Source organism: Podarcis gaigeae (assembly GCF_964106915.1).
Source record: "Podarcis gaigeae genome assembly, chromosome: 17".
Taxonomy (NCBI): Eukaryota; Metazoa; Chordata; class Lepidosauria; order Squamata; family Lacertidae; genus Podarcis; species Podarcis gaigeae.
The window spans coordinates 25,544,721-25,565,552 of record NC_139694.1 but is presented as its reverse complement, the minus strand read 5'-3'; the positions used below and the strand labels follow the sequence as shown (position 1 = coordinate 25,565,552).

At 42.9% G+C, this 20,832-nt stretch overlaps 1 protein-coding gene across 4 annotated transcripts in view; it reads right to left on the bottom strand.

Moving 5' to 3' along the window:
- Window positions 1-20,832, bottom strand: part of CCDC171 (coiled-coil domain containing 171) — a 216,156-nt gene that overhangs the window by 91,273 nt on the left and 104,051 nt on the right. For all 4 annotated transcript variants that reach the window (XM_083718393.1, XM_083718395.1, XM_083718392.1 and 1 more), the window contains 2 exons: window positions 19,201-19,386; window positions 1,270-1,415 (listed from right to left, as the gene is read on the bottom strand). In XM_083718393.1, coding sequence (XP_083574519.1) covers window positions 1,270-1,415; window positions 19,201-19,386 — 332 coding nt within the window. The remainder of the gene's footprint in view (window positions 1-1,269; window positions 1,416-19,200; window positions 19,387-20,832) is intronic.

The following is a 20,832-nucleotide window of genomic DNA, read 5'->3' as shown; positions in this document are numbered from 1 at the left end:
CAAAGTTGGGAAATAACTAACTAGGCTTTGGGAAGGAGGAGGGAGGACTCTAGAACATGGCTGGAGCCCTCACGCCTCCTTCCCAAAGACCAGCACCTCATTTAGCCACAGAGGCGAAGCTAGCTGCTCCGGCACCCAGCACGGCCTGTGGGGGCAGGGCTGGCCGCCGGTGGGGGTGCGCTGCCGGCGGGGGACGTCCCATGGGGGTACGGCGGCGGCAAGCGTCCCAGGGGGGGTGTCACCTGTGGTGATGTCACCCCCCTCAGGGATGACACCCAGGGCAGACCGCCCCCACCTTTCTTCGCCTCTGCTTTGTCGGCTTTGGGAATGCAACATCCTCAAAGGCTGAATTGATGGGTCAAATGTTGCCGAAGGCTGCTGAAAAAAGGCATTGAGGGCTGCCTGTGGGTTTTGAGATGTGTGTTTGACCACCCTGAGTTAGAGGGTTCTGACTGAAGACAATAAATGCACAGCACTGCCTGCAGGGGGAAGACTGTGAGGTGACACAGAGGAACTGTCACTGAGGTGACAGAAGAAGAGGCTCAGAAGAGGCTGAGGTTGAGCCTGGACCCGACAGAAGTAGCGTCAGATGCTAAAGGAAGCAGGTGGAAGTCAGAGTAGAGCTGAGGCCTGGGAGATCCTTGTGGCGGCGGGTGGCTGTTTAAGAAGAAGCCAAGACATTAGAGCTAAAATGGAGGAAGGATGGTGCTGAGAAGATCTGAAGGGAGAGAGAAACCCAGATTTGCCAGCGCACAGGTCTTTGCAAACGGCAACCATCAGCCGACACAAAGCATGGCCAATGATGGTGCTTGTGTGTTGCCACAGATTTTTATAGACCAACACGTGCAAGTATTCTGATCTTCATTCTTGCAGATGCAATATACGCCTCGCTCTAGTCTGCCACGTATTGCCCTACGCCGGCTTTTCATATCAAGCCCTTTGCTCTTTCGCCAGGACCGCTTGCTGAATTCAAGTCTGCTAGCCAGCAATGGTGGCTCGAGCGCTGTGCAACGGGAAAGAGAGAGGGAGGGCAGCACCGCTTGTCCTAAAATCACACCCATCCTTGGGCTTCGCAATGATTGAAATGGACCATTAGTATGTTGAACTAACTTTTCTTCCTCCAAGAGGATCTTTTACTAAATTTCAAAGACAGGCAGCTGTACTTTTGTTTTCCAGCGCTGCATTATCCAAGGCTAAAACCCTTTGCATGAAAGTAAGAATTGATCTTTTGTCTGTTTCAAGTGATCTCCCCAAGGCCCCAGTGCTCACTTGGCTGCCATGCGGAGGGCACTCTCTGCATCGTGTATGCTCTCCTCCAGCCGACGCTTGTCCTGCTCCAGCTGGGTAAGATGTCTATTGAGCTGACGCAGAGATTGATCTTTTCTTCTCAGCTCCATCTTTGCCTCGGAGAGACTCTGGGAGCAGACAGAAAGCAGAGTTACTTGTCAGCTCCGATAATTAACTTCAATTTATGCCATAGGCTATTAAACAAAGAGGAATACAGACTGACTGTGAAATAGATTGAGGCTATTTTCTAATAAAAATAGTATCTATTTACCCTTCCTTACAACATCCAGCGCGTTGAAAAAATTAACTGCATTACCGCAGCACACAAGAACACTCCCACCTGCCACAATCACAGATACTACAGGTGCTGTATAGATTGTTTTTAAGTTATTTTATGCTTTCATTACAGTATTTCGGATGAAGGGTTACCTGTGCGATTTAAAGTATATTTTAAAAAGAGAAACCCCAAAGCATCTCAATTTATGGAAGCGTTTTAATGGAAAACTGCTACTCAGGAGGGAAAGGAATAGAAATATAGATGAAACAGATGGCATAAATATACATAGGAGCCAAGAGGTCGAGGGGCCTTCAGCCCCCCAATAAAATATTTGAGGGGCCCCCTCCCAGTTGATGGGCATTGCCATTCAAATGGTGTGAGTGTGCTGCATCATGTGATCAATCATAAGGGGCGGGGCTTACCCCCCCAATATTTTATTCAAGTTGGCCACCCTGTAGATCTCTCTCTCTCTCTCTCTCTCTCTCTCTCTCTCTCTCTCTCACACACACACACACACACACACACACACAGAACCACCCATTCTATAGTCCCTCAATTTGTTACAATACCATTCTGACAATTACAGTGGTACCTCAGGTTACATACGCTTCAGGTTACAGACTCCACTAACCCAGAAATAGTGCTTCAGGTTAAGAACTTTGCTTCAGAATGAGAACAGAAATTGTGCTCTGGCGGCGCAGCGGCAGCAGGAGGCCCCATTAGCTAAAGTGGTGCTTCAGGTTAAGAACAGTTTCAGGTTACGAACAGACTTCCAGAATGAATTAAGTACTTAACCCAAGGTACCACTGTATAAAACACAAACATTCCGTAAGTGAGTCATATGGCTTTTCTGATTTGCACATTTTACTGCAGTTTCCATCTCTTGAAGGCTTCCCCAGGATCTACTCTCTAACATAAAATGCTTCAAGTAGAAAATTAGTTTAGATTGATACATTCATGCACACAATTCCCCAAAGGACGAACAATTAGACAACTTGCATGCAAACTACAATCAAGGCCTTTATTCTGTTTGCTGTAAGGTAATGTTTTCAAAGGATTCTGGATTTGCTAAGCCCAATTTTCAATTCACAGCTCAAGCTCTTCTTTTAATCTAACCTTCCCTATTGTTGAAAGATATTACAATTTGTAGAGCCTAGAGATATGCCAGGGCTGCATTAGATTTTTCATAGTCTCTGCATTTTGTTTATTCTTGTCTGTATTTAGAGTTTCTTACACAAAAATCTAATTCCAAAAATACGCCTTTTTATAAGAGTTTACCTTTTGGCTGTAATGCTTATTGCAAAAGGACTTAGCTGTACTGTAGCAGGACTAAATTCCTATATGCTACTTTGACAAATTAAGAAGTTATAACCTTCAAAATGGAGCCAGGAATTTTAAAATATCTGCATAACGCTTTACATCTATTCTTAACATCTTCCATCTGAGGGTTTGAAAGATCAAGCAGTAGAAGAATTTGGGGTATTGATTTCCAAGAAGGCTGAGCAGGCAAACTTAGCCTATGTCAATGGAAACTCAACTGTGGAACGGAAGCCCAAAGGACCTCTGCAGGGCAACCTCAGATTATATCAAACACCTGGGAAGCAGAGGGCCACTTCTAAGATTGCTTTTGAAAGACGTGGGCACACACCTTGGGAGGATTCTGCAAATTCATGAAAACAATAACCATCGCATACATATTGGAAACGAGGCTCCTGAACCCAAGAATAGCTCTGAGATTATTTCTCTACAGGTACCATTGCTCTGAAATGGTTATACATAGGATGATTGACAAGAGGGCCTCAAAGATCTTCAGATACAGATGTTCCTCTTGAGAATGACTCAGAGAATGAATGCCGAGAAGAAATAAGAAATTGGGGTGGGGAGTCCAGTTCCTATTACAGTGCTACCTCGGGTTACATACGCTTCAGGTCACATATGCTTCAGGTTAAGGACTCCGCTAACCCAGAAATAGTGCTTCAAGTTAAGAACTTTGCTTCAGGATGAGAACAGAAATCATGCTCCGGCGGCACGGCAGCAGCAGCAGGAGGCCCCATTAGCTAAAGTGGTGCTTCAGGTTAAGAACAGTTTCAGGTTAAGAACAGACCTCCAGAAAGAATTAAGTACTTAACCCGAGGTACCACTATACTGCATTTTAACTAGCATTTAAAAGCATAATGTACATTTAAAGTCTGCAAGACAGTGACAATACAGCTGAAGGAGAAAATATAGTTATCTTGTAACAACAGTGTTCTAGGATGAATGTGCCTATTGCCACGTATACTTTCTTTATCACATGGGCATACCACATCCACGCAAAATTCAGTTAATCGAATTTAGAAGGGTTGGTGGGAGGGAGATTGCATTACTCAAGAATTTCCCCTTTCCCTTAAAAAAAAAAAAATCACATACAAGATAAATCCATTGCTTCAACAGCCTTTTTGATACTGCATGAAGAATAAATGGTCCTTTTTTTCTTTTTTAAGAAAAACAAACAGCACCAAATATTTCTCTGACAGAAATATGAGACTACAAAACAAAACATTCTGTACATTATAAATCTGAACTTAACTCTATTCTATTATTATACAGAATGTGCTATTCCTTGCAAGCAGGTCTTTTGCCTTCCTACACCCAAGTACAGGGCAAGTTAAACTTCAGAATTTAACTTTAGACCATCACTCCCTTAATGTCTTTTTAATGTTGAGATTCCACACTGAGAAGCTTAGATATTCTTACAACATTGATGCCGTTAGGTAGGCCTTCATTCTTCTTCTTCTTCTTCTTCTTCTTCTTCTTCTTCTTCTTCTTCGTCTAGAGGTCTTTTGCCCATGAAAAGTTGCAGCTAGCTATGAGCATGATTGAGAGGGGACTGCTGTTGGTCGGTAAAAGGCAAAGGGTAAAGGGACCCCTAACCATTAGGTCCAGTCGTGGCCGACTCTGGGGTTGCGGCGCTCATCTCGCTTTATTGGCCGAGGGAGCCGGCATACAGCTTCCGCGTCATGTGGCCATCATGACTAAGCCGCTTCTGGCAAAACAGAGCAGCGCACGGAAATACCGTTTACCTTCCCGCTGGAGGGGTACCTATTTATCTACTTGCACTTGGACGTGCTTTCGAACTGCTAGGTTGGCAGGAGCAGGGACTGAATAATGGGAGCTCACCCCGTCACGGGGATTTGAACCGCCAACCTTCTGATCGGCAAGTCCTAGGCTCTGTGGTTTAACCCACAGTGCCACCCGTGTCCCTCGCTGTTGGTGGATAGCAGTAGACTAAAAACCTCCTTCTGCCAGCAGAAGATAGACACAGGCTTCTCTAGACTGCAACTATTTGTTTTTTTAAAATAATGATAATAATTATTATATTCCGCTTTTTACTTCAGCCGTGCTTTGGAGTTGCTTGCCAATAATAAAAACATATAATATACAGAACTGCACCATAGGGTGCAATCCATTTGTGATTAAATAGGTTTTAAACCAACCTGTTTAAGTGGGCTTCATGTGTGCTTTAAATGTTCTGACATCGCACTCAGTAAGCAAGGCAAAGAAGGTGCTACTTCCATTTAGCATCACAGTGTGAACTATATGTGATATTGGCACACAGGCAAACACAATGAATTAATGAGTGCAGCTAAGTCATCGTTTCAAGCATTCAGTTTGCAGGCAACAGGGCGCAACTTTATACCCTGGGAAAATATAAAGAGGCTAGACCATTTCTCTTATTCCACTTTTCCTAACAAAATGATTTAACCGCTTTTCCGCATAGAAACACTTACTCAACGGAATTAAAACTACACCGAGTTATTTCCTATTTACTGCAAAAAAACAAAAGCTGGCCATTACATCCTAACTGGCAAGCTCTGTGGGTTACTTGCCCTCCGAACACGAACTGCAAACCACGATCAAACTGTGATTTGCAATTCCGGTTTGGAGAACAAGCACAAACCATAGGGAACGCATGAGCTTTAGGCTCACTCATGCAACACCAAACCATGGTTTAGTATTTCATGAAAACCAGTTCAGAAGGGTTTGCATTTCTGAAGAGCTCCTGAAGTAACCATCAAAATGATTCCTTACTACCATTGCACCCAATTTTTACAATAAAAAAATTCCACCTTTCTTTTTTTGCCTCGGATAAAACCACAGCAGGTGGAATTTTAGCAAATTTTTGAGGTTCCGGGGGCTCCCGTTTTTTTTTTTTTTTAAGGATGCTAAATCTGCTTTGAATCCCTCCCACCAAGTTGTTCAAAGACATTAGAGGGGAAACCTGAAAGCAACAAAAGTTTATGTGACCTGGAGAGGTGAAGAATAATTTGCAGGCATCAAATGAGGACTATCCTGGACACTTTCAGGAGAAAGTCTCACCTCTGCTTTTTAAACCTGGCCTTTGCAGGTTAAAGATAAACCTCCAAAATGGTTGGAATCACTAAACCTCCAAAATGGTTGGAATCACTTAACCTCAAAAACGGTTGAGCCATAGTCCAGAGCGCTTTAAAGTAATATATTTTCAGTTGCTAAGCCTTCCCCCTCTGCTGCCCCCCCCCCACTCCCCATTTCTTCAGATTGATCTAATTAAAACCCCCGATAAACTTTATGGGCTCTAATATTTCCAGCCGAACGACAGAAACCAAGAGGGTGCGCCTCAAGGCAACAAGGCTGCCATGATAAGCAGCGGGCTAGCCACTAATTTCTCAACCAGGGTAGAGATTGTGAAAAGCGCGATGTTCTGATATCCAAGAAACTGTTCAGGGGAGAATAGGATAAATCAAGTTTAATAACTCTGGTCCTAATTGTTCCCCCAATGCTCAACTCTAATTACTTGGAGAACTCTCCTGACTGTCACCTGATATTAAGTTGTTGGAGGCTGAGTGTGGAACGGTGAGATAATCAATAAACATTTAGAGGGGAGAAGAATGAAGATTCCCCGTTAAGCAGTGGGAAGCGGCGGCACCCAAAGCCCTTCTGCTCATGAGAAAGCCTATGGGAGACGCGCCGTGATTGCAAAGCAATAATCCAAAGCCCTGTTTTCGGGCCTGGAGGCAGGAGTACGTCTGAGGGAAAAAGGTTAACACGGTCACCCTAATTACAGCCCACTTTCACATGCTTCATATATAAGCGAAGACAAGCCAATTAGGTAGAGAGGAAGATAAGAGAAGTTTTATTTGTATACTAATTAAACCCCTGATGAAATTAAAGGAAAAACATACAGCTCTGTAATTGTGTCTGAGAAAGGTCACTTCAGGTTCAGTTATCAGAAAAGCACAGCCTTGAGATATTTCACTTAATCCACAATACAGCCCTTTCTCTTTTTTTTTTTTTTTTTTTTTTTGCTCCCTGGGCCTTAATATTTACAGAAATAGGAAAATTTCAAAGCCCGATAGCGCATTTATCTTGGAAGCGTTGTCGTAGACAAATTTGAACCGCTGGAAAGTTGAAGCTGGATAAAAGAGAGCAGGACAACAACAAAAACACAAAACGCCCACCTACTGCCGGCCTACAGCATTGTGCAGACGCAGAGAGTGTTCGTTTGGAAATGCAAAGAGCCTTAAGACACATTATATTTAACACATTATATTGTTAAAGACAAAATAGCCAATCATATAAATGAGCAAGTCTTGCTGAACCAGAGCCAGGTTCAAAGTGTGTTTCAATGCCACCCCAGCTCAGCTTCAGATAACATTAGCCACATTTCGCTTTCGCTGTATTAGCTGGCAAAATGTTTTAAAATTAAAATAATACTAATATCAAACTTGGCAATAGTGCAATGCTATCCTGCGCTCCAATTATCCCTTGGAAGTGAGAGACAAGCTTAGGGAGGAAGAGCTGGGAGGTGCATTTTTTTATAAAGGAGATTTCACAAACAGAATTTCTTCTGAAATCTTTTGCAAAAACTCACTTCCCACTACAATTATAACAAGATCCTGTTTACAGTGAATTTGTCCCAGGAGTCAGGTGACTCATGACGTGAATATTAAGTGAGAATACTAAGCAAGAATCCTGCCAATAGAGAAAACTGACTTTATTACCACAGTGGAAGCTTTTGTTCTAGAATATGGACTCAAGCCCTGGATTCACCTTTTCCTGCTAAGCCATCTTTAAATTCAGTCCTCCTGGGGCAACCAAAGGCTATCTTTTCGTGATGGAATTTAATCAATGTGCCCCCAAAATTGGAACTCTTAACATTTGAAAATTGACAGGTCGTCTTCTGTCATATGATGTAGAAACATCATGAGGTACCTCCATGTATTACAGTGTTGTCAGAGATCTGTCAGAAATAACATGTGCAAGTTCTCTAAAGTTGGTGTTTTTATTTTTACTTTTAAAAATAAATTTGGTTTGCCAATGTTCCATAGAAGACAGGAGATAGCAGACAATAGTGAAAATGTTTTCTTAAAAAATGATCACCCACTGCAATGTTCATACACTGCAATATGATTTTAAAATTGTATCAAACATATTTTAATACTTATGAACACCTTAACAAAGAAATCTACGGGGGGGGGGAGTAATTAAATCTAAAGTAAACCACTAGCATATCTGACCTGAAAATATTATTAAGCAAATATAATCTGGCTAACCACTGATAATAACACAGAAATTACATATATGGAAATACTTTACAGAAACACTATTCCATGCTGTATCTATCGTCTATCTATCTATCTATCTATCTATCTATCTACCTACCTACCTACCTACCTATCTGATTATAACAAATTTAACTTTGAAAGCTAAACTAAAAGTTCAGAATATTGAAATATTGTGCATATTTAGAATATTGCGTTGAGAAGAAGAGGAGTTTGGATTTGATATCCTGCTTTATCACTACCCGAAGGAGTCTCAAAGTGGCTAACATTCTCCTTTCCCTTCCTCCCCACAACAAACACTCTGTGGGGTGAGCGGGGCTGAGAGACTTCAAAGAAGTGTGACTGGCCTAAGGTCACCCAGTAGCTTAATGGAGGAGGAGCGGGGAATCGAACCCGGTTCACCAGATTACGAGTCTATCACTCTTAACCACTACACCAGTGTTTCCCAACCTTGTGCCTCCAGCTGTTTTTGAACTACAACTCCCATCATCCCTGACCAGCAAGACCAGTGGCAAGGGATGATGGGAATTGTAGTCCAAAAACAGCTGGAGGCACAAGGTTGGGAAACACTGCACTACACCACACTGGCGTAGAGGTGCACAAGTCATATAATGAAAGCATCATGGCTTGCAATCAGAGAACTCAAGTGGAAGAGACCTTCCAAGTACCTCTCCTCCACCTGTAACTCCCAAGACCCTCATGGGTCTCTGCAAGGTTGCAGGACTCTCCTGATTAGGATGGGCTAGGGCAAGCATGTCCAACCTGTCAGTAGCGATCTACTGGTCAATCGTGGGGTGTCCCTGGGTCGATCGCATGATCCTGATTGATCTCCTCACAAGAAAAGCTCAACAACATCTTCCTCCTCCTCCACAAAAAACCTCAAAAACTTTGGGTCTTCCCCAAAAAAGCTCAACAACTTTGGTCAATCCAATGGGTAGATCACTGCCAGTTTTTTATACATAGTGGGAGTAGATCACAGTCTCTTGGGAGTTGGACCTGCCTGGGCTAGGGCATGGAAGAAGACTGCTGGGGAAGGTAAGATCTGGCAAAATCGGGCACCCAGGGTGACTTCACGTGATTTTGAAGGATTCCACTCTTTCTGCTGCAGCCCCCCACTCTCATACTGCACTGTTCAGAAGAACGACCCAGCCCTCCAGAGAAGCTTTTCGGAGACACAGGAACGCGGACAGGAAAATCCTGTTCTGCAAACTCCGTTTGACTTGTGGTTCTCAGGATCCAAGCCAACAGGTAACAAGGAACATCACGATGTATGAAGCCGTGAACCAGCCAATAAGATCTACTGTTTTAGAGACACAGTAGTAGCATGCTCAGATTTTGTAAACACCGTGATTAATGCAGGCACAAGATTTATCTGTCATAATGTGCAGTGGAAGGTTGGGCAAAGAGTAGCAGAAAGGAGGAAATGAAGTGTGCAGTCCTACAAGGTCCTCCCTTTAACCATGGTAGTCTGTTTAAGTGAGCAAGGTCAAACAGATTTAGCGCAGATATCCATACTACTAAGATATCCAATCTCATTTCTATTTGAGCGGCTATTTTGGTATGAATTCTATGGAAAGAAAGAAAAAGATGAAAGCTTTGCACAAAAGGAAAAGGAGATCATGGGAAAAGTTGGTTAAGGTTAATAAAGACGCCCACAGGGCAAGTCCTATAAGCGTAACTCTCTAGTTTAAAATAACAACAAAAACTGCTAGGTATAAGGGACTTGGATATCAGAAGGTATCAGAAGCCAGAGAAAAGTCCCATGCATTGATATTCAAGCTGCTCAGAAAAAATAGGGTTTAGAACATTAAGAAAAAAATTCCGCACAACTTTATAGGTCTATCGATTCCCTCTGCACATCTCAAGGTAATATAGTTACTTTGTAGTTGATTCAATGCTCTAACAAAGATCTCTCAGGAAACTGGATTTAACAAGAGCCTTCTTGTATTTTTGAACAAAATCTTAAAGGTACATAAAAGCTTTAAACTAACCGGGATAAGTGGTCTGCGTGCACGTCTGTTTAACACCTTTGCATTTAACTCGTGAAATAATCCCATTCCCCAACCCCCTCAAACGAACAAGTCAATAAATCTTTCCCACTGCAGTCTAAATTCCAAGGTCATGGAAAGAAGTGTTTATTAGTATAATTACAAAAAAAGCAATAATACCATTAAGCCTTCCGCGGCAGATTTAAGAAGAAGAAAAACAACCCATTAGAAGCAGAAAATAAATAATAATAAAAAAGGGTTTGGTAGGGACATTCCCTCAACTAAGCTACAGAAGGCAAACCAAACATCAATTTTCATTAGTTGTTGTTATTTTTGTTGTTGTTGTTTGTAAATATATCTCCTTATTTAACCATCCTAAGGGCAGGCGCTGTTGCAAATTAAGGCCAGAACAATGGTTGCATTTGCAGGTAGTGCTAAGTCAGGAGTCGGCAAACTAAGGGCTGCAGGCTGGATCAGGCCCAATTGCCTTCAGGATCCGGCCCGCGGACTGTCCGTGGATCGGCGTGGGGATTCTGCTCGTTTGGGCTACGCCATTCCCCCCCTGCGCCATTCCATTTCCCCCTCCCTCACACACATACACACACACCGCGGCAGTGCCTCCTCCCTCCTTCATCCTGGCTTCTCCCCGCCCTGCCTAGAGGAGGAAGCGGACTGGGCTGAGCGCCATTTTAAGCAGCCCCTCTCCGGAGCCAGCCCTTTCGCGCCGCCCATCTTCCCTCCGCCGTTGCCACCCTGGGGCTCCTGGGGCTCAGAGAGCGCAGTGAACGAGCTCCCTTTGTCTACCCATGAGAAGCTTCCAGTTCCACCCAGTGCCTCTTCTCCGGCCCGCCACAAGGCCTGAGGAACAGTGGACTGGCCCGCCGCTTAAAAAAAATTCTGACCTCTGTGCTAAGCCAAATCATGGCCTAGGACCAACATGGCTGTTCCCAGGGACATCACAGCTGCTTTGCTCCTACCAGGTCCTTTTAGTTCAGCACAACATGTCAGCTAAACCAAGGTTTGGCTTAACGAAACCTTCTGAACTGGAGATTGTGGTCTCTACTCCTCAACCATGATCTGCACTCAAAGATTTGTACTCAAGGATACAGAGTGCACCAATCTAGCCCAGTTTTCTGGCGGAAAATGCTCTCCATAGTCTCCAGCAGCCATCTTTCCTACTGTCCAAAAACGACTGTGATGGCCTGGGACTTGGGCTTGGACTCGGAGCCAGAGGAGTCTCAGTCCGCACCGGATCCTCTGCCTCAGGCGGCAGCTGAACCAAGTCTGGGGCCTGATTCTGAAGAGCCCCAGTCTGCACAGGTTCCCCTGCAACAAGCACCACCTGGGCCGAGTCAGGGGCCTGAGCCTACCCTGGCTCCAGATGTGGGATTACCTCGTTGCCTTCAGCTGGGCCATCACTTATAGCTGCTCCACTGCTGGTGAGGTCAGGGGAGGCTGAGGCGGCCCCTGGGTCTAGTCACCCACTGACGTCTCCTGAGCTGCAGAGACTAAGGTCTGAGAGAAGGAGATACCTGAGTACTTGCAGGAAGAGTGCTTGCCTTCGGGCGAAACAGGGAGATGAGTCACCAGGGAATCAGGACTGGACATTACCCCGACAGAGATAAAAGGCTCCTGGACCCCGCCCTAGGTTGCGGGAGCAACATTCTGTTTGCCAGAACCTGCCTCTGATCCTATGCCTGACCTTGCCTGCTTTGCTGCCTCGTGTCCTGCCTTGGCCCTGACGGACTGCCTCCTCGCGGAACCCTTGGATTCGGGACCAGACCTGGACCACGTTACTCGGGTTACCCCCAGGCCCAGCACAACGACCCCCTTCCAACTCTACGATTCTATGAAACTGATACATAAATAAAGAATCTTTAAAAGGGTATCTACGAAAATCTCTTATCCTGGGATCAAATAGGGACTGGTACACTTATATTTAGGGACGCGGGTGACTTGCTGATCGCATGGTCAGCGGTTCGAATCCCCGCGGCGGGGTGTGCTCCCGTCGTCCGGTCCCAGCGCCTAACAACCTAGCAGTTCGAAAGCACCCCCGGGTGCAAGTAGATAAATAGGGACCGCTTACTAGCGGGAAGGTAAACGGCGTTCCGTGTGCTGCGCTGGCTCGCCATATGCAGCTTGTCACGCTGGCCACGTGACCCGGAAGTGTCTGCGGACAACGCTGGCTCCTGGCCTATAGAGTGAGATGAGCGCACAACCCTAGAGTCTGGCAAGACTGGCCCGTATGGGCAGGGGTACCTTTACCTTTAACTTTACTCTTATATTTGTTAGCCAGTTTCTGGAACCCCTGAGAAATTAAAGCTAAAATCTTTGCCGTGGCATTTTTTGGGGTGACTCCAGGTTGTGGAATGGCCTTTGAGGTGTATGTTTTTCAATGACAATAGTACCTTGGTTCTCAAACGAAATCCATTCCGGAAGCCCGTTCAGCTTCCAAACAACTGAGGTGTGGCTTCCTATTGGTTGCAAGAGCTTCTCGAAGTCGGCGGAAGCAGCGTTGCACGTTCAAGTTCCGACAAACATTTGAAAACAGAAGCATTTACTTCCAGGTTTTCAGCATTCGAGAACCGAAACGTACAACAATGGAGGAGTTTGGGAACCGAGGTTCCACTGTACATGTTTTAAATATGATAATTTGGTGCCCCACTCTGGGACCATTTGGTGAAAGGCAGAGTAGAAGTAGAAAGAAAGAAACAATAAATGAAATCTCTGCAAACGTTCGGAGAAGGAATACCAGAACCTTTGATTGACTAATGAAAAAAGAAAAGAATTAGGAGCTATAATTGAAATCTAATCTGTGTATTTAAGATACCATTTGATATTTGTTTACATGAAGCAGACGACATTGTAAAATACATACGGTTATGTTGCACACTGTCTCATGTGCCCTTGAGCTAAAAATAAAGTACTTATGGATTTGCACACAATGTACAGTGGTACCTCAGGTTAAGTACTTAATTCGTTCCGGAGGTCCGTTCTTAACCTGAAACTGTTCTTAACCTGAAGCACCACTTCAGCTAATGGGGCCTCCTGCTGCCGCCGCGCCGCTGGAGCACAATTTCTGTTCTCATCCTGAAGCAAAGTTCTTAACCCGAGGTAATATTTCTGGGTTAGCAGAGTCTGTAACCTGAAGCATATGTAACCTGAGGTACCACTGTACTGCACTCCTCTAAAAAATGAAGAAGGAAAATGAGAGGACTAAGAGAACTTTCTACATTTTTAAAATTGATCCGACCAGAATCCAACTTTTCGGCATGCTATGAGGATAATACATTCCAACAAGTCATCGTGCACATGGCTTCACAAGCATATTTCCAGCAGTCATTCCTGGGATATCAATTATGTCAAAAGTGTCCCTGAGATGCAACTTTGTGTAAGGTGTTCCAATTGAGAAAGAAGAGCAATACTTTTCTAGAATTGTTGCGCGGTAGGAAACAAACAGGGTTGTGGCTTGTGGGTTAGTGACTGTCCCAGGTTTTTCAAATCAAAATTCTAAAGAGTTAGCCGAGGCGCTATAAACACATAAAAGGATGCATCTTTCTCCATTCTCTTGTAGATATGCAAAAAAGATAATTATCAAAAAATGTTTGTTAAAAGGCATTGTCATGTTGCATGTGAACTAATAGTTTTTCTATGAATGAAAAAAATCAAAGTGTTCCAGGAATTATTGTGTTACCGAAGGAAGCGCAGGTGTAAATTCCAGTTTAAAATCCAGCCTCTATAAATTATTTAGTCGCTGAGAATATACATTATACAAAACTTTTTAAACAACTAAAGCCTTTAAGTAATTAATGAATTATGAAATTTAGTCTCCAAACAATTCAGAAGGGATCTCTCTCTCTCTAGCTTGCTTTAACATGATAAATTTGATTAACAGTTTACTATTAACTTGTACACTAATGAATAATCAGCTACATTATGTTCTTTAATGAACAACAGCTTTTAATTTAATAGATACAGTGTTTAGAATTGCTCCTTCTTGCCAAAGTGACAACACGATTGCTGGCAAACATCACCATCCCTTTGAGTATTCTAAATCTAGCCGGTTTCTCTGGGGGGAAAAGAAAAGGAAACACTCGTGGGAGTCGATGAATGAGAGCTTGAGATTCATTTTCTGAATTTACACCAAACATATTCACAGTTATTCTACTTGAGTATTAGCCTTTTCATCAAACCTCTTTGAAAGCATACCAAAAAAAAATGTTATCACGTTAGAACACAATAATCGGCATTATCGCACCTGCCAAGTCTCAAACGCCCTTGGTGACAGATTGAGTATTCTTAAAATTATGCAGCCTTCCTAGCAAATAAATCTAGCATATAAAAAATTCCAGGCTGCATTACTTTTAAGGTTGTGCTGTGTGCTACTTCGACGCTCACAGCACCTGTTAATTCTTTAACTGGGTAGCGCTAAGTAGAACATTACATGTTATGGAATAAGGCAGTCATGGCTGAGCGTCTGATCTGCTTGTAGAACATCCCAAGTCCAATTCCCATCTTTTATGCAGGGCTGAAACAGACCCAGTTTTGAAATCCTAGAAGGCTGCTATGACTTAGTGTGGACAGCACTGAGAAAGATGGACCAAAGGTCTAACTCGGCTCCCTACGTTCCATGCACGCAACTCACAAGTGTTAAAACTGCACCCCAATCTCCAAAAGCCATATTGAGCCACTAAAAGCCTGCTCATACGTGAGACGTTATGGGAAATAGTGGCTGTTCAACGGGGGAACAGTACAGTGGTACCTTGATTCTCAAACTTAATCCATTCCGGAAGTCCGTTCCAAAACCAAAGCGTTCCAAAACCAAGGCGCACTTTCCCATAGAAAGTAATGCAAAACAGATTAATCCGTTCCAGTCTTTTAAAGACAACCCCAAAACAGAAATTTAACATGAATGTTACTCTCTAACAACACCACTGATCCATAAAATGAAAGCAATAATCAATGCACTGTACTATAAAATAAGACAGTATTAGAGATGATAAAAATTAAAATTATTTTTTTTCTTAGCTGCACTGAGGATAGTCACTGTTTGTTTGTTTGTTTGTTTGCCTGCTTGCTTGCTTTTTGCCAATCATTTTCCTTTATTTGATGAATTCAAAAAGATAGATAACGTAGAATTTGCATTACAAATTGAAAAACAACAACAGTAAAGACCAGAAAAGGAAAGAACAGTGAAAATTTTTCAGTTTGCTATAATATCAATCATCTTCCATTCTGTTATTCTGTAGTTCATATCATTATACAGATGATAGTCACTGTTTGGATAGGGGGCTTTTATCCATTCTGCAGTCAGTCAGTAGCTGAACTGGGTTCCACATAGTCACAAAAACAAATGAACTGAAAAAGCCTCAAAAACAAAAAACGCAAAATAAATAGCAAAAACAAAAGTGCCAAACTCAATCCGTTCCAGAAGTCCGTTTGACTTCCAAAATGTTCGAAAACCAAGGCACAGCTTCTGATTGGTGCAGTGCCCTGGAAACAATAGCTGACAGCTGCATCAGACGTTCGGCTTCCAAAAAACATTCGAAAATCAGAACACTCACTTCCGGGTTTTCGGCGTTTGAAAACCACGGCGTTTGAGAACCAAGGTACCACTGTATTCCAAAGCTAAAGGATAAGCACAGTGAACTTTTACATGCATCCTTGCTGCCCTAACTTAACACATCCATGGTAAATTTTAGAGAGCATTGCCAGCTGATCTTAATAATTGTGATGAGATCTTTGCGGGGGGGGGGGGGGAATGTTTGTGCTAATTATTGGGCCCAACTGAGCAGGCAATGCTGCAGATATTTAGTTTATCTCAATGGGAAATGATCACTGAAACCAAAGGAGCAACTTTGCCTGGTAGATTGTGCCCATCGACTTTGAGGAATTCTTTGTCCCTGAACATCCTGTCAGGCTCCTCTATCCAGGGGCTTCCGATAACTACTTAGGATGGCATTATTTCAGAACCTGGGCTGTAACAATTGGATCTTCTTAGCATAGTTTGCTTGGGTTTTGCTGCTTCCTTTTCTGAATTCTGCTGTTTGGTATTTTATCTTTAATTATTATATATTTTAAAGTTTTTTGTAACTGATGGTGTGCTTTGAGTGGCCACCTGGAAAAAAATATGTACAGTGGTACCTCAGGTTAAGTACTTAATTCGTTCCGGAGGTCCGTTCTTAACCTGAAACTGTTCTTAACCTGAAGCACCACTTTAGCTAATGGGGCCTCCTGCTGCTGCCGCACCGCCAAAGCATGATTTCTGTTCTTATCCTGAAGCAAAGTTCTTAACCTGAAGTACTATTTCTGGGTTAGCAGAGTGTGTAACCTGAAGCGTATGTAACCTGAAGCGTATGTAACCCGAGGTACCACTGTATTTAAAAATATTTAAAATCAACACAACTTACCAAAAAAATTCTCTTGAAATAGCGCCTACAAACACATTTTTTATATGCTATGAATGACCACACACTCTAGAAAGAAGTAGATGTTTCTAGTACTAGTGGATAGGGAAAGCTCAAATTACCATAAAGCTCTAAAACAGTATAGATTCCGCTCCCATAAGCACCAAGTCTTCTTTTTCTTTGCAAATGGAGACAGTTGGACTATCTCTTACCACCTAATAAAGGCAACAATCTAAGAACAGTGCTTAGCTCTGAATGACCTTGAAACATAATTGGCAAGCATGCGTGTCTCTACGGTATATGCCATTGGGTAGATAAAAAATATATGGGATTATAATCAAAACTGATAAAGCTTCAAAATTAATCAAGGGTGTTTTAAACTTCTTGATGAGAGCAACAGAATGTAATGTGGCGTAATTGTTAATATATTTTGCATGATTTCCAAACCGAAGCGGTCAACGTGCAACTGTAAACTGTATTCTGGGATGCCTTTATTAGCATTTCCTTTTAATCGTGAATTCTTGGGAGTCACTGCAAAACCCTTGTTTGTGATTTTGCAAAAAGGGAAACTGACAAATCATCAGCATATGTCATTCCAGCATTTCGCACGTGTATGAATTGGTTTATGTGGCACTTCTATTGCACATTATGTACATTTATGATTACTTTTTTCATGCTGATCACTTCACAGGAAGCATTTCATTAGGGAATTGAAAGAAATAAATGCTTGCAGAACCTGTGGCCTGGTTCTCACAGCCTGGGAGGCCAAAATTTACTAGGACTCTCAGAGAGAAATGTGCATCCTTTTTGCTTCTTTCCTCTTAGTTCAGCACGGCAGTTAAGCCAAGATTTTACGTACCGGCAAGTGTACTGCCTGAACACAGACTCAGCCACGAGCTTAGCCAAGGTTTCTTCTTGGTTGCATTTCATAATGGGGGAGACAACTTAACCATGGTCTATTGTTTGGACAACACAATACGCCAAATCTCGACTTAGCTGCTGGGGACAAACAAAGCAGCTGCAACCTCCTCCCTGGGAGCCCATAGGTTCACACTAAACCATGGTTTGGCTTAGTGTCGATACTGAAGGCATCTTAAGTATCTTCCTCATATGGATGGATTCGGAATCCATTTTTTCAATGGGCATAAAACAGCAAAGAGTCTCATTATATCTCCACACCACAGAAACATGTTATTAGTGGCAATCATGTCCCAGAAACAGTAGCATTCTCACTGTTGAACAGGCTGGACTCTGGCTTCCACAGTCACAGCAATGAAGCTTCTGAGGCCCTGCACATTTAATTTGAACGCAGAAGGAAAAACCATCACCAGTTCCTGTTGCATGCTGCGGGGGGCAGGGAGGGGGGGAACGGCATGGCCCAATTGAATACGAATGTTTGACTCTGCTGCAAACCACTCCGTGGCTTGTGCAAAGCGTGCTATAGCAATTGTCAGAAGAAGGAAACTGGGTTTGAGATGAACTCCTAAGCACAATTCCCTGCGCTCATTTTGCTGGAGTGAACAGAGCTTCTGTTCCTTTCCTGAGCACATGAATAGGCAGGAACTGCATATTATTTTCTTCCGTGGGCATAAATTCCTTAATTTTTAAAGAGGGGGCAATATACCGCTGTCCATTTTGGGTCAAAGCAACTGTGGACTTTGGGCTTTAAAATCTCAGCTGTGCCCCTGAACAACGCCAAAATACGCACACCCACACCTTACAATGGGCACACGGAGGCAGGGCCAGATTTAGGTTTGATGAGGCCCTAAGCTACTGAAGGTAATGGGGCCCTTTAGATGTCCAGGTGTCCTTTAACAACAACAAATTGCCACTGTTTTTTGGTGTTGAAAATATGCTATATGGTCATTTATGGACCTCATAGGCATTTAAAGCCATTTGCACATGCAGAATGTAGGCACCCTATATACAGAAATGAGGAAACCAGTGATATTTTAGGGAGCAGGCTAGCAGGCGGGGCCCATGACTTACATCATAGGAGCCTACACAACACAAAACACTGTAGCTGTAGGTAGGTTTTATTTTGTTTGTTTTTTATCTTATATTTTGGAAATGTACATCCAGATTTTTTTCCCCTTTAAATTTTTTGGAAGCCCCCAAGAAAGTGGGGCCCTAAGCTATAGCTTGTTTAGCTTATACAGTGGTAAATAGAGTTACAAACGCCTCAGGTTACAAACGCTTCAGGTTTCAAATTCCGCTAACCTGGAAGAGTTACCTCGAGTTGAGAACTTTGCCCCAGGATGAGAACGGAAATCGTGCTCCAGCGGCACAGCGGCAGCAAGAGGCCCCATTAGCGAAAGTGTGCTTCTAGTTAAGAACAGTTTCAGGTTAAGAACGGACCTCCGGAACAAGTTAAGTTCATAACTAGAGGTACCACTGTACGTTAAACCGGCTGTGCCTATGGCCCCGTCTCGGCTCAGCACCCACTGTGGGTGGAATCTGTCGTGCTCTCCTAAATCCACCTCTGGGTCAAAGCGTTTCCTCTACTCAAGTGGGTTCAGGATACCTCCCCACCTGGAAACCCAAATTCACACCGAAATGCCTGAACACGCTCTCCATCAGGTGTTCTGAACAGCAAAACCCAAGTCTTGCACAGAGGCGAAAGTAGCATCTTCATTTGGATACGGAAACGCGGGTCCTACCTTTACAGCTTCGCTTAGAGTTTGGTTTTTGTCTGCTTCTTCGCAGGAATGCACTTCCAGTTTATACTGCAGCTCCTGAAGCTGTTGTGCCTGTTCGTTCAAAAGCATTTGCGCCTGCTGCTCCCGTAGCAATGCATTATTTAGTTCTTCACATGCACTTTCAAACCTCTCGCGGGTGATCAATTTCTGATAAAGGAAATAAATTGTGTCCTGTCATGAAAGAGCGGCTTTGTTTTATACACTCGACTCTCGGCATTCCCACTTGCCAATATGCAACATTTTAATGCAAAAGTTTTAAAAACACTCGATAGATCTTGTCTTAGTCGGGACCATTATGCAGTGCTAAATTGCCCTGCGATATTTATTCGCCAGATTCCCTTGGAAACCTGGTGCAGAAGTACAAGCGCAAGGGGAGCTTTTTTCTGATTAAAAAGAGGTCAGAAAATTATTTCTGCAAAAGGAGCTGATTTGAACAAAGGTATCTACATTGTTCCAAACATAACGCCTAAGCTCAGAGCCATACATACAGGCCAAGCCAATGACTGCAATATGCGAAATGTTTTAGGTGGGGAAAAAAGCAATCTTGCTATTGTAGTTCAGCATCAGTAAGCCATCTTCCATAAATTCAGCCTAATCAAAGACTCTGGCTCTCATTTTGAACTCTTCTGGAGGAATATATCACTCCGTCTATCACCCAGATTGTAATTTTAGGGACTTGTTCTGAAAGAATGCTGTCCAGAGCAAACAGTGTTTAAAGCAAGGTATTCATATACTTGTGAAATCTCATTCTCGTGGTTGATGGATCCATAAACACATAAGCTGCCATCTTTTCTTCCTACCACCCTAAATCAAGTGTTTGCTGTCGGTTCTGTGTGAGACTTAAATGTGAAGTTAGTCGCTTTAATGTTTTCTAATGAAGTTAGCACATCATACCCAATGCAAATTGAAATTTCTCTTTTGCAGAGATTTGTCTGGTTTGTACTGTACATATTAGAATGGACTGGAATCCTTAGTTCGTATATGTATGAAGAAAACTTTTTATTACATGTTCCTTTAGAGTATGATACGGGAAGTTCTTTGTTTTGAGTTTGAAACACCTTGCCTTATTTAACAGGACAAAATAAACTGTTCCAATAAAAAAGAAAAAGAAAATGAACATATGCCCATGCACTTTTGCCAATTTAAATATTGCAAAAGGCAACCTAATAAACCAAAACAGATAAAGGGTAGAGCCTGTTTTGTCTAATTAAAAACAACTACGGTTAAAGTTGGGACAAGATCCAAGATTTGAGGTCAAGTTACAGAAGAGCAATTCCCCATCTCCATCTACTGACGGGGGGGGGGGGCAGGATTTATACATATGTGCCAGATAAAAATTAATGTGGGGGGGGGGGCAGAATACCAAAAATCAGGTATATTAGAAATGAACACTTAGGGACAAGCACGTGAAATAGTTTGAGGTAAAGCAATTACTATCTTGTATGCATTTTACTCTTCCTTGTTTTCCTTGTTGTTGTTGTTGTTTTAAAAAATGCACCACCTTCCTTTCTTTAAGAAATTATATTATTTCTCAAAGGGAAGAAAGATGGTCAAGGCAACTAAGAAGCTGAATGAATCTTACAGATCCACCAA